The sequence below is a fragment of the Alternaria novae-zelandiae genome (assembly GCF_023758075.1).
Source record: "Alternaria novae-zelandiae strain BMP 2774 chromosome Unknown scaffold_16, whole genome shotgun sequence".
Classification (NCBI taxonomy): Eukaryota; Fungi; Ascomycota; class Dothideomycetes; order Pleosporales; family Pleosporaceae; genus Alternaria; species Alternaria novae-zelandiae.
Window position 1 is genome coordinate 390,590 of NW_026056976.1, and position 13,991 is coordinate 404,580.

At 52.2% G+C, this 13,991-nt stretch overlaps 4 protein-coding genes across 4 annotated transcripts; all 4 read right to left on the reverse strand.

The window, feature by feature from the left end:
- Positions 1–1,918: 1,918 nt before the first annotated feature.
- J4E88_007648 (uncharacterized protein) lies at positions 1,919–3,061 on the reverse strand (the record flags this gene model as incomplete). Its single annotated transcript, XM_049401265.1, has 2 exons — positions 1,919–2,660; positions 2,919–3,061. The coding sequence occupies 2 exons, from the start codon at positions 3,059–3,061 to the stop codon at positions 1,919–1,921; spliced, it is 885 nt and encodes a 294-aa protein (XP_049252949.1).
- Positions 3,062–6,837: 3,776 nt separating this feature from the next.
- On the reverse strand, positions 6,838–7,579 carry J4E88_007649 (uncharacterized protein; the record flags this gene model as incomplete). Its single annotated transcript, XM_049401266.1, has 2 exons — positions 6,838–7,252; positions 7,311–7,579. The coding sequence occupies 2 exons, from the start codon at positions 7,577–7,579 to the stop codon at positions 6,838–6,840; spliced, it is 684 nt and encodes a 227-aa protein (XP_049252950.1).
- Positions 7,580–8,405: 826 nt separating this feature from the next.
- J4E88_007650 (uncharacterized protein) lies at positions 8,406–9,677 on the reverse strand (the record flags this gene model as incomplete). Its single annotated transcript, XM_049401267.1, has 5 exons — positions 8,406–8,812; positions 8,877–8,976; positions 9,105–9,260; positions 9,313–9,422; positions 9,671–9,677. 5 exons carry the CDS (start codon positions 9,675–9,677, stop codon positions 8,406–8,408), a joined length of 780 nt encoding a protein of 259 aa, XP_049252951.1.
- Positions 9,678–10,626: 949 nt separating this feature from the next.
- On the reverse strand, positions 10,627–11,355 carry J4E88_007651 (uncharacterized protein; the record flags this gene model as incomplete). The annotated part of the gene is made up of 2 exons (XM_049401268.1): positions 10,627–11,237; positions 11,286–11,355. The coding sequence occupies 2 exons, from the start codon at positions 11,353–11,355 to the stop codon at positions 10,627–10,629; spliced, it is 681 nt and encodes a 226-aa protein (XP_049252952.1).
- Positions 11,356–13,991: the final 2,636 nt, after the last annotated feature.

Consider the following 13,991-nt stretch of genomic DNA (forward strand, 5'->3'; position numbering starts at 1 on the left):
CCAGCATTCGTTCTCCTCCAAAATACCGCAAGCTGCATAGTACTTCCGGATATATTGTTCCAAGCAACCGGCACGAGTTGCAATCGGATACATGAGTCCGGATGCTCAGTGCCAGTGACGTCCGATGACAGATAGTTGAGCAGAGCAAAGCGGCACCACACACCGACAAACACTCCCAGGTAACCTACCATTCTCACCTGTTCGATCATCTGTAGCCGTCATGGTGCTCTTTATCGCGGTCCTGGCAACTCTTCTCGCTCTCAGCGCCGCCCAAACATACCCAGAGTGCACTGCCGAAGTCGCACGGAGCGACGACTGCGCCGCGGTCATCAACGCAAACGCCTGCTACAACAAGTTTCGGTGGAACGCGCAGACCTTGACATGTATAGATGGGAGCGATAACGCGGTAAAACAAAAGAAGGTAAGGCATTCAAAGGCTGACGATGGAGATTGTGGCGCTGACCACAGCGGTACATGACAGGTGTGCGCTTGTTGCAGCTGCGTCGGAAAAGTCATGTGTGACTGGGCGACGAAGCAAAAGTATTGTTGATGTACTGAAGATTATCCGGGTTGCGTTGGGACGTAGGTAGTCAAGGACGCCTAGAAAACAGATCGAGTCCCCGGACATTTGTATACATTGACTTCTCTGTGACTGCCGCATGATCAGCACTCGTTGTATAAGAAGACAATACATCGAACCAAAACCAGTCCCGAGTCTGAGTTAGAGCCGCACCCTGATTCCGTAATACAATAGCATGGGCTTTAGCTATTGTTCCTGGCGACATCTGAATACGATCTGTAAGGGGTTCATGCGCCTTGCGATATCTGCATCATTACGGCACGGGAGCCTTGGCAAGGCTGACAGCCACCGCAACCAGCCGCCTAGTGATTAAGGGGGTCATGAAGCTTACTGTTGAAGTAGTTCTTGCTTCTGTACTTCCTCTCCGCCAGCTCTACGATGAAGGCGTTCTTATGCCTGTCGTACCTAGCGGCGTCTGTTTTAGCCGAGTTCACAAACCCCAACTGGGTTAACGGGAAGAGATTCTGGTCCAAAGGCGAGGAGATAACTATCCGATGGGACGACAATTGGCCGAATTGGGGTGATGGGCCCGTCGGCGAAGAGTCTCTCCTTGATCTCTGGATTACAGGCTATGCCAACGACGCATTTGTGCGAAAACTACTTGGTACGTTGTAATCGACGTTGTTCATCCCGCCGCCCCTAGAAACTAATCGATATTCGCAATAGAACTGGATACGACCGATGTGCGGCAAAGTGGGCAGTGGAACTGGACGGTCGATGTCCCCGACGATCGCGCCAACGGCAGTAATCATGTGTTTCGATGGAAAGAGCATCGCGACGATGATGTATGGGATAACTATTCGTGGGGATATCGGAGCATGATGTTTGCGGTCTCCAGAGCTATTGAGCCTTCTTCGTCGTCATTCACAACCACATCGAATTCAGGAGCAGAGTCCACGGCTATCTCGAACAGCATGACCACTTCGGACCGCGACTTATCCAACCTACCCCGTGAAACCTCGAGCCCCGAGAATACACCGTCAGGCAACGATAGAGCTCCGCGCGGTACAAGTCCAGGTGTGATTGCAGGTGCGGTAGTTGGTAGTCTGGTCGGTCTCTTGGCTATTGTCGCGGCTTTCGTTCTGGGTCTAAAAAGAGGGAAGACAAGGGAGAAGGGAAAAGCGATCATCGATGACTCTGGCGATAGGGCGCAAAAGGATACGCCTTCTTCTGCGACAGCAACGCCAGGACCGATTGAGCATAACAAAGGGCGCTACAAGACGAGCGATTTGCCCGAGTGGGTTGCATCGAGATGATTTGGGACTGGAAGATTTGCCTGTCGCCAAAATGATAAGAATATTCGGATGTGTGCGTACATAGTCCCACTCTCAGCAAGTCTCACCAGATAGTGTATCCCCCATCCACAATAATCTCGCTACCCGTGACGTAGCTGCTAGCATCACTGACCAACCAGACGGCCGCCCCGCGGAACTCCTCTGGCTTGGCGATCCTCTTCATGGGAATATCCTTCAACCACTCTTTGCTCAGCTTCTCCATCTCTTCCCCCTCGTTAGCCTCGGTCTGGATATATCCCGGGCTCAGTGCACTGACGCGGATGCCATGCGGCGCCCACTCTGACGCCAGTGACTTCATGAGATGGGCCGATGCAGCTTTGGAAGCGTTGTATGCCGACTGCTTCTGCGGGCGGTTGACAATGGAGCCGGACATTGACGAGACGATCAGGATGCGGCCGTCGACCTTGTTGTCGATCCACCATCTACCTGCTGTGCGAGAGAAGAGGAAAGTTCCAGTCAGATTGACGTCGATCATTCGTTTGAAGTCTTCAAATGGGTAGTCCTCGGCCGGTGCACCACCAGTAATACCAGCATTCGTAACGAGGATATCCACGGTCCCAAAGTCTTTGACAATCTTCTCCCACGTAGATTTGACGCCTTCCTCGGACGATGTGTCGCATTCGTAGCCATGCACCTTCGGGGGCGAGAGGCCCTGATTCTTAGCCTCTTCAATGAGGGCACTGGCTGATTTGTCGGCGCCTTCTTGCCTAAGGTCTACAATGGCTCCATGGGCGCCGGAAAGGGCGAAGGCGGCGAGGATCTGCTGACCAAGACCTTGAGAAGCACTGTATGGCACATTAGCTTAATTGTAACTGTGTTCGGATTCTCGTGGGAGAGACACCAGGGGTAGCTAGGACTCGTATCGCATCCTGCTGCATACACACCAGTAAATGTTGACAAGTGAATACTTTCGAAGATGATGTATGCTTCTACGCAGGAAAACCTTGCGACACGGATCGTAGCCGCCCATGGCGAGGGTTGGTGATCTCATACCCGGTAACTATAGCAAGTTAGCTAGCTTGTCAAGAGACTCTCTTGACTACCTACCAACAGCGACCTTGCCCTCAAGCGAGAAGTCAGGCAAAGTCCTGCGCTGTGTGTGAGCAAAGCGAACAGTAGGTCTCAACAGATGCGAAAGCGTCTTCGAAGTCCTCAGGACAGCATCGCGGGCGACATACGGGGGCATTTTGAACGTTTGATTCTGTGATATGAGTAAGTGGGAGATGAATTCTGGTATCAAGAAAGCGTGGAGCTGTATGCTGTAAGACTGGAAGAGCCCGTGAGGCTCTTTTGTTTGTTGCAACGTTTACTAGGTACGCTCTTGTGATGGAGGAATTACGTCACTTTTGCGTACACCTGTGTTCAACCGAGTCATGTCCGGGATGTTGTTACTTCGCGGTCAACAAAGGTGTTAACAGGTAGGAACTTGATGTAGCGAGGTTTTGATGTATGGCAATAGCGTTGCAGGTCAGATGGGAGTCGATAAGGTAGTGATTCGAGAGCACAGCAATTGGACTCAAGCCAAGAGAAAACAGTGGCTATATTCAACGGGTTGTAGCAAGCCTTCCTATGACGATGTTCGCTAGCTGACAGCACCTAGGTGTCCTTCAAGAAGTCGATCGTAACATCGTGACCGAGTATGAGGTATCCTCGCCCTACATGACGGTGCACCAGCAGGACTCGTCGCAACCGCAGCAGTCGCACGACTCGCCGCACTTCGGGGCTGGTGAGGGCTTGATGATAGTCGAGATGGAAGAGGCGACACTGGCAGGCATCTTGATGGTATTGGTGTGGAGGTGATACTGGACGGAGTGTTAGTTGCGTAGCTGGTAGCATGCCTGGATCACTTACTGTAATAGTCTTGTTGGATGTGAAGAGAATCGAGAGCCCAAGAGCCAAACGTGCTGTATTTGTGTGTGGGTGCGATAGGTGAAATTCGTAGACAGCGAAGTGAAAAAGTGGTGGGAAGTGAGTGTTCTCCTTCGCGGATGTCCACGACCCTTTATATCACTAGGTCGCAGGTCAGCAGGCGTTACAGTCTTCCCCAGCTCGATAATTCCAGGATAGTAGCTTCCGTCATTGCGGCCTGCGCGCCTTGTCATTCGACCTCATCGGTGGCACACATCAAGCCCTGACCCTCAGGCATGCATGTCCATGTTTCAACATCTGCCAGTTGTCAGGCCTGGAACTGGTCGCTCGGCCCTGCTGCACCGCCTCACCGACGCCGCTATCTCTCGAGCAAACCCAGGATGCAAGTCTGGACGGTGTGACAGATGAAAACGGCCGCGGCTGGGGTGGCTCAGCTTGCTCACGGTCATGTCTCATTGGTTCTGATTGGTGTCACGTAGACGTTTGTCGTAACAATCTGCATTAGAGCATGCCAACCCTTGCGAGGTGCATGCACTGATTGCGTGGCTAAGCTCAACTAAGCTTTGTGGCGCCAATAAATCCCTCACAAAATCAAGGAACAAGCTTTGCCAAGCGGCAGCTGAGAGCTTGGCTGTGAATGTGTCGTGACGGGCTTTGTGGGTCGGTTCGTCTGCAAGTCAAGTTTAGACACTCGGCTGTGCCACAATCGACGTGGTGCGTGTCGTCGTGTTGCAGTGGCTGCGTACCCGTTGGACATGGCGCTGAGGTTCGGCTGAGGCCACGCGTCGTAGCGGTGTCTCGGGTGGTGCTTATACGCGCTCAACTCTGCGGGCCGATATTAGAGACGCGTACAGTCATGGGAGGGTAAAACTACGAATCAGTTGTAGAGCGTATATCGCTTCGCGCACATGGTGCGCATCGTTACGAAGTCATGATGAGGGATTTGAGAGGTTGGTGGAGCTGCGATTGAGGCTTCCCCAGCTTCCGGCGATCGCGCCGACTGGCACTAAGAGCGCCCACAGACGTTCCTGACAACTCAACCTCTCCTTTACAACCCCATCGGCACATCCTCTCTGTCTAGCCCACACCATTGAACGCTCCTGGACCACAAAGCTTTTTGCATATCCACATCTAAGCTGTCCTGTGAGCTCTCGGCTCTGTTCTTCCCTTCGAAGTACCCCTCCTGCCCATCAAATCTGTCGGCTACTGCCACATCTACGAAGGCGATTGCAGCTTGCTCGACGGTCACCAATCGAGGCTGGAAGTAGCCAACCAACGGCAACAACCAAGTCACGACCGTAGCCATGATCTGAATTGTTCGCGGAACGTGCGGCTGGTGGAACGCCCGCGATGTAATCAGATCCAGAGGATCCACCGCAACCGCGCGGATGGACTCTACGTCTTTCTTCTGATGAAACAGTTAGGCTGCAAGCCAAGCAGTGTCTTCGACAACGGGAGACTTACTGCTTTCAGGCGACGATTGAGCTCGTACATCACCATGATGGAGACCAACTTGCTCACAGCATATCTTTGGAAGCCTCGTCCCAACTCTTCGCCTTCCTTATCAGGTTTTGGATGAACCAATAGTTCCAAATCGTTTGGGATATGAGTTGGATATCCCTTGACGAGGCTTGCTTCCTCCGGTCGATGTGCGCCGCTGCCCGAAAAGACGATACGGCCATGAACTGGGTCCATGGCACTCATGAGCCTGCAACACAAAGCAAAATGTGCAAGATGATTGACCGCAATCGACATTTCGTATCCGTCTTTCGAATATTTCGGCCCGCCGGACAAATTCCATGTCATCGCATTGCAGATAATCGACCGGATGAGTGGAAGCTGCTTGTCCTCAATCTCAACAAGGAGCGCTCTGCTGAATACCCGAACGTTTTCCAGTGAGGAGAGATCGAGCTTTCTTATAGACACTTGTCCGTCGGGGTGCTGGGCTACAAGTCGACGAAGTTTTAGCGTGTTTGCATCTTTCTCTGAATTGTCTCGGACGGTAAGAACCAGGTTGAAGGATGGGTATGCTTCCAACAGGTACTTGACTGATGGTAAAGCTAGCGAACCGTTCGCGCCGGTGATTAGGACTGTGCCTGCCATGATGCGCGTAGAAACGAGCGGATGAGAGGAGTGTTCTGGATGCGAAAGAGGCTTTGCAAGAGGGCGCGTCGAAGGAGTCTTCGTTGTTCTTATCTACCCCTTGGGCGCGGTTGCTGACAGGCGAATACGCCCCGTCGTATACCTCGATGCCGGCCTACCGTCTCGGAGCCATCAGTATATACGTAGTCGTCCCGGCATGGGATCTCTCTCCCAAATCCAGCAGGCTTAAATGTTCGTGACTGTGTACGTGCAAACAGTCATGGTATCATGTACACTACGAGTGCGGTTCTCTCAACCCTCACAATCGGTGGTGGTGTGGCCCAGGGCATGTGCGTTCGCTAGTCGCGCCGCCCCTGGCACCTTTGTAACTCCATGGCGCGCATCCTTCCACTTTATGCATGGGCCACGGGCTAGGCAACACCTCTGGTCGCGGAGAGTCACCACATGCAAGAGGAGAAATTGAACTGCTCCGCAGACTACACCAGGATATCGCAAGCAAACTAGAAAAGTCGGTGGTAAGGTAGGCTCCTCGGTGCACATTTTCCCCCTAGGTTGACGTGGATGTGTCGCATTGCGGCCGACCCCCGAGCACGAAGGATCAAAATGTCTATTTGGCGACAGCAACCGGCTCCACTTTGCTACTCGTTCCCTTTTGGATACGACCCCGCATATCGTACGATCTGAGCAGTGCAATCCAGGGTCTTTCTCCCACAACCAAGTGTAGGCGGTCGCATAGGTTGGTGATTCAGTATGCATACTCACTGATGATACAGCAAGCTATCTAGACATTATATTCATAATAATTCCTACGGATTCTTGGAGTCGTTTCTGGCCTGCGAGCGTGGATAGAGGCAGCGTAAATGAATCAAGCGGATTATCCAGGTTCCCCTCTATCCCGAGAGATGACACACGCACGATTGAGACTATAAGAATGCGTTCATGTTCTACAGCTCCACAAGTCGAGGCTAGTCAAGAGCCAATTCCCACCAACTAAGTTACAGTGATGCTGCTACTTCCACTTGGCAGCAGCGTCCCGTTCGCAAATCCCTCCGTACAAAGAATCATATAGTCGTGACCGCCCAACCTCATCCCAGCCTTGTTCCACGCGTCAAAATGCTTCTGCGTAGTGATTGTACCGCCAACCCTTTTCTCTGTTCTCACCGACCAGAACTGTGTAAAGGTACGAGTCCCCTCAATAGACGGTTTGTTTACACGCTGGCTAGTGTACAGATCGTAGGTGCCTTCTTCAAAAGTGAAGTTGCCTTTGCGCGTCCAAGGCTCACCTGGGGCGAGGACGTCGTACGACTCGATGATGTAGTATTCGATGAGAGGGTTGCGCGTCCAGCCATAGAGGGCGAGGTAACCAGGACCCTTGGCGTCGTATGTACCCGAGTATTTGACTGTCCTAGTGCGATCCATTAGTACAGCTCTCGAAATCGTCTTGGACCCGTTGCTGCTCTTACCTCGAACCCCCAGGCTTGAAACCTGTACCAGCAACGAAGCCACCACCAGACTGTCCTGACCAGTTGCACGTGTACTTTCCGCCACCTTGTTGGTTGCAACGGAACGAGCCACCTCCTTCGGACCAAAAGGAGTAGTAGCCACCTTGACGGGCTTCGAGCTGCTTCCCAACTGTTTCATGATTGATGAATGAGGCAATACCGCTCGGTGCAGTGAGAGCAAGACGCAGACTGCCTAGCACGGCGGCGGCAAAGACCGCGAAAGAGACCATGATGCTGGAGCTGATGAGTAGATAGGAGAAAGTATCTGGCCACCAGGCCCAGCGGTCTGTATCTATAATATACCTACCTTGCATGTAGGGGCCCAGCATGGAAGTCTTGGTATCAAGTGCGCGTGATTCTTCGCGCCTGTTTCTCGTTAATCAGCCATTGTTGCGAGATCGCCTGGGGTTCACTGACAGCAGCGTAAGTCAAGGACTGACCCGCCTCTCCCAGCGAGAAACATACTCTGCCAAGACTGGGGTGCATCTTCGTCAATATGTCCGATACTGCTGTGCCGGCTGTTCACTACCGAGCCAGGGGTGGTGCTTTCGAGCAGCCGTGAACACCAGACTTCGATCTGCTTTGGTTTGCACTTGTTATCTGCCGGTAGTGTTTGGTACGACGATGCCCAGGTGGTCGAAATGACAGGCACCTGTCACCAATCGTAGGTGATGATCGTCGGGTGGACAAGTTAATCAAGGAAAAGAGCATGTGGGGTATGGTATGCGATGAGGATGTTTCCACAGAAATTTAGCCGGGCACTTCAATACCGTGATGACTTCGTCACGGCTCAGAACATAGCAGATCATGAAGCCGGGCAGCTTGAATACAGTGTCGGAGCGATGGCGAAAGGCGCAATGCGGAGACAGGAGACGCGTGCAAGCTTGCTCAAATCGAGTCTAGCGTGTTATCTTAGCTTATCGCCGGGGCACTGGGCACCCGCGAACGTGCTGCAATCTGTGAACACGAACCAGACACGCCGTGCCTGCGACATCCCCGCTCTAAGCCTGGCCACTACATATGAAAAAGACCAGACCTCCATCAACAGGTACCGAGCTAGACTTCCATCTCGTACCCCGGCAGATGATCGAGCCACCCATCCACCTCTTCGTCGACGGAGCTATCAACCGCGCAAGCGTTCATCTCCTCCACAGTCTGAGTCTTCAGCACACCCTGAATACCCGGACTTCCACAATTATGGAACATGCAACTATCGTTCATCACCCGCTGCAAGCTGTCCCCCTTCCACCCAAACACATAGTCAGCATGAGTACCGTAGCCCTTGCTATCGGAATAACTCCACACAAACGGCTGCGAACCATCGGTTGGCCACATGTCGGCGAAGGCAGTTGTGTTCCACATTGTTTCGTATGCTAGCTGAGGCATCTTGATGGGATGCGATGCAGGACACGGGTCCGCCGGGCGGAAGCCGCCTCGTGTCGTCGAGAACATGTGGGATTGATCTAAAGATTGGTGTACGAAGTCAGTTTTTATCTCACAGACAGTTCGCACAGGGAGATTACTGACGGTCGGGAGAGTCAAGGTCGACTCCGTTCCAGCAAGAGGGAAAATGGCTACACATGAAAGACGCAATTAGTAGGTTTCGTGGAAAAAGGAATGAGTCTCTCTTGGGAAAATACGCGCTGGCGGCAAGTGCGTAGCACTTGTTTGCAGGAGCATGCTAACATCGCAGGGAGACTTACTGCCATACTGTCAGTACCCTGATCATAATGTCTGCTTAGGAGCATTGCTTACCTGGATCGCCATGATACCGGCAGGACAGGGCTCTTTCGGGAAGTCAGGAGTCTCATAACCTCTAGTGAGGATGGTTTGCAAGCACGTGTATGCCAGGCCCTTCTTTGTGCCGTTGAGTGTGTTCGTTGACGGGTTACCAACGGTCATGCGGAAGCCCTTGACCCAATTAATCGCTTGTTCCACCGAGGGCCTGGATAGCATCACTCACCGGCGGAAAGGCTCTCACGGGATTGTCGAGGTCTGAGCTTTCGAAGTCTTTCTGGGTGTAGTATACCGTCATACCTCCCTTGATATGGTCCGCATCTTGACCATCGAATCCTGATAAGGTTTAGCCTTTCAATGTGCTCCAGTGTAGGCGATGTCGTCGGAATACCTAGCTGAGCGTTTGGATAGATTGGAACGCGTTTGTATGAGCCGTTTTGGTGTTTGAAGTACATCGCCGCGGTCCAGTAGTTGGAAAAGTCTACATTCAATGTCAGCGATTGTAAAGAAACTGGAGTGAGGAACGCATGACGTACCTTCAGTGTATGCGCATGTTGTGCAGCTGCCCTGTTCCCCAATATCACCGGCCATCGTAGCGTTGAAAGCATTACCGCCTGCGGAAACGTCAATGAGAGAACCAGAGGCTGTATCGTAAGTCCAGCCTACCGACGATCTGGTGTACCTTTGCAGTTGTGTTAGTATATGGTCATCACTACGATCATGACACTAACATGAGACGAGGGTACACGACCAGGCTCGACTAACGGGTCCAGGCGCTGGATAGAAACACTGCTGCAACCAAAGCGGATCGCAGCTTGCACCGCGACAACTTGGAAAAGGAGCAAATGTAACTTCATGTTGTTGTAGATATCTGTGTCTGATCCGGTAATTAGAATGTCTCAGTGTTGATGTACTGCGATGGGAATGGTTCGTAGTGGGTTTTGGAGGAGTATGTCCCACCGAGACAGATACATGCCGCTCTAGAAAATCCGTTGAGAACTTCTCGCATCGATGTATCCGATTCGCAGATGACAATGGTTCCAGCGCGCGACTGCCGGTGGGCAGCGCCAAGTCGTTGATGTTGCTCTTCATATGCGCCGTCCTGTCGGGAAGGTGAATGTGGGGCATATTGATGGGATGATGCGACTGACTCTTTATCCCCGATATGTTGCCCAGACTGTTGGATTTATAGCAATCCATGTAAGGACAGTTGTTCAATCATCCGAAACGGTGAAAGGGAATCGGAACGGGAGTGACAATCGCATGGAGAGGTGACGTCAATGTGAACAGTATCTTGCCCGATAGCACCAGGATTCTAACGCATGCTCGGAGCGATGCGCAGATCTCAGGATCTCAGTTAGTCAAGGGCTGTCGGGCGTTGAAGAATACATGGGCTAGGAAAGAGTTTCAAGAGCAAAGGGAGGCATTTCGTAGGTATTATGACAACACACGTGTTAATTTGTGACACTCTTTTATCGTGATGTATTCAGCCCGATCTTTCAGAACTACAACTTTACATAGTTGGCATAGTTCGGAGCCTTCATTTGTTCAGCTCTCGAGCCAGAGCGGCAATGCGCATCTGCTCCTTATGCTGCCTCCTGAGATACTTTTGTTTCCTCAGGGCTACGATGCCTTGAATCCATCGCCTAGTCTTCTCACTGGGCGCACGGTTATCACCTTGATTCTGCTGCCCCATCGGCGCAGAATGGCCTCCAACCTCCTCCACTTCCAGCTCACAGTTGCCTGCGAGTAGATCTTTCTCTTTGACAGGTTCAGAGCTACCTCCGAGTGTCTTCCCCTCCTCCACTATCTGAGAGTTACCTCCCAGAATCGGCTTCTTCGGTGCGGGCTGAGAGTTACCTCCCAGGACCGGCTTCTCTTTCTCCTTCTCCTGCACGGGCTGGGGGTTGCCTCCGTCGGCCGGACCAAGCAAGTCTCCTACCTGATGCGATGTTCCTTCACCGAGGTTGGCAAAGGGTGCATAGCCAGGGAAGTATGCGGCGCACTTCCTCATGTGGGCCTCCATGTTCTGGACCACGATTTCCTGCTTGGCAATACACGCCAGCTCCTCTTCATCGAGGTCATCATAAGCATAGGCTTTAGCCAGTATTCCCATGTTGTATTTTCGTGCTCGGTAATTCTTATTGAAGTCTATGAAGAGTTAGCAGAGCTACTGTAAGGTGGGCACGGATTACTTACCCTCTATGGTCTCAGAGTGAGGCATGAGGGCCATCCTCATCGCATCCCGGCGGCTGCGTTCGCCCGACATCATAGTGGACGCGAGTGTCAATAGCAGAGCGGAAAGTGTCTCTGGTGGGTGAGTGCTCTGAGCGAGAGAGTCAATATTGCTGTTGATGTTGTTGACAAACGCTCGAGATAAGTGGGTCTCGACTAGCGCATAATGCGAAGGGAAGGAGCCCTGGAGCCTGGCGAGACGGAAACGCCAGATATTTGATGCTTCAGTTGATAGCCTCGATATACCATCTGAGATAGCTGTGTCGAACGAAGGGGATGTGAGTGTTGCTACGAGGCTTTCGGTCTAGTCCGAAAAGAACTTGCGCGCCAGATCCATATTGATGAGAATATCAGGAAGGAAAATTGGGAACTAGCGAGATTACTGATGGACGTATTCTATCATGGGGAGTGGACGAGGAAGTGAGAGTCAAGTTGTAACATAGGCGAAAAGGGAGATTTTGTTCGGTTGCTGGAATGGTCGACAGCCAGCGAGAAGTCCTCTTGAACCTGCAATGATGGCGTCTACGTGCGGCAGCGCATGATAGAGTCCAAAACCCCAGCCGCATGTAGAAATTTTCAGCACCTGCCGGAATGCAAGGTGTTGCAAATCGATTGTCAAAGTCGTGGAGATTCGATCACGAAGCGATCTCAGAACCAAGCCACAGCTTCCTCGTGGCCACGCTTTTCCCTCCAGTCCTTCAGTTTGTGATTGACCACCCAAGCCGGTAGTGGCGTTCTCCAATCATCCACATCATACGGCTCGGCCCACAGCCGTCCATCAATATCTTCAGGCTTCCAAAGATGAGACGTGTAGTCTACTCCAGCCTTGCTGAACAAGTAGCAGCCATATTTTAGACACCTGTGATGACGCCGCTGACGTCGCTGACTCCGATGCTCATCTTCGGAAATCGGTTCCTGCTCGAGACGGTACCCTTCGACCCGCTGTACGAGCTGCAACGTGTCTAGACAGGGGGGTGGCACGAGCATATATGGAGACATATCAAACCGTGCAAAGGTGTTGTTGTGATGTTGAAGTAGGGTTTGGGAGCGGTATTGATAGTCGATTCGGATGGTTGCTAGAGATGGAGCTTTCTGTGCCAGCACAGAGACAAAACGCCGCGTAGTGTTCCACGTCCACTCATTCAGGTCTTCATGGCTGTTGGGGACGAGAATCGCGACGTGCCTGATGTAATGGGTGAAGAGTGTGTCTAAAGGTAGCGTGCGACGCTTGCGACTGGGTGGTGATTGATGCGGTGTATCTACAGGGCAGGGTCGTAGGCGGTCCCGATCGCAGATTGTGACGAAGACTCCTTGTTTCTCAGTGATTTCAAGAGACTCTTCTCGCAGACGAGGATGAGCATGAAGTAGCGCGAGAGTCGGTGCGTTGTGGACGCGGTACAGGAGGCAGAATGTAGGGAAAAGACTGGTTTCACACCAGTCAGATTCTCCTTCAGCTTGCAGGTACGAATATATCAAATCGCGCAATTCTCGAGGAAGAGTAAGGAGGGTGGAGGGTTGGGGTGCAGAGTCAGGCATGGTGATGATGGAGTACAAGTGGTGACAGCTGCGCTCGGTGGTGTCGAAGTTGCTTCAACGTGCAGGCCTAGTATGATGCTATCGGAGCTTACCGAACCTTGCACGTACCTTGGAAGTACCTAGGTAGTGGCATCGTGTGCGACTCGCAACGCAGGATCGCTGACACTGTTGAGCCGTTGGGCCGCTCGGACCGTCAAGCTCGGTATACCTCGGCAGGTCAAGACGGCAATGGCGGCAACAATGCGAACTCCTTGGCGCAAGTTCCCTATTGCCTATGTAGAAAGAAAAAAGCTCGGCAGTACTGTTGATACATGGGATAAACGGCATTTAATAATACTCCACCCGGACACCGTCGGAAGTCGCGCGGACACAAGACCGACTGCTGCCTGGAAAAGGCGCAATATAGAAGAAACTCGCGCTCGAGTGTTCGTAGTCTCCCCAACATGGCGAGCGACGAGCCATCTCTTTACCCTTCAGTGGCACTCGGTCGATTACGCATCCCAGGGCCAGCAATCCCAATCATCCTAGTTGGCTCCCCTTTCTTCGTGCGACGACAAACTTCACGACAAAAGAAACACCTTCAAAATTTACTGGTGGTCGTACACCTTTTGCTATACATCTACAACCTCACGGAAATTTTTGGCAAGAAAGAGAAAGAGGGTGAAGGTGACGAGACATTGCCATTACTGGAACACCTCGTTCTGGCCTTCGGAGAACCTGCCTTACAGGAGGGACAGACATCTGTTTGGCCATACATATCGGTTGCCGTGGGATGGATCTTGCCTCGAGCGCTTGCTCACCCTCAGAGGGTGTGGATCTCTATCGTGCTATCTCTTCCCAGTGCTCTGAGGATGAGCAAGCAAGTCAATGTTGGAGTTAAATTGAGTGCACTTTCACTGCTCACCAGAATGACGTTCGTGGTATCGGGCTCTGAACATGGGCTCTCAATGGCGAATGTTGCTGGTGTTGCCCTCCCTGTGGCGCTGGCAAGACTTTGCTATCCGCTGTTCCTCAGGAAGCTTTGCCGAGCACTTCAAGTCCGGCCTCGACGCGTGCTAGAAGATAGCATTGGAGAACAATGTTTGAAGTGCATCCAGGCGCCATTCGCAGTATTCACTGTCGCTGGTGCGGGGT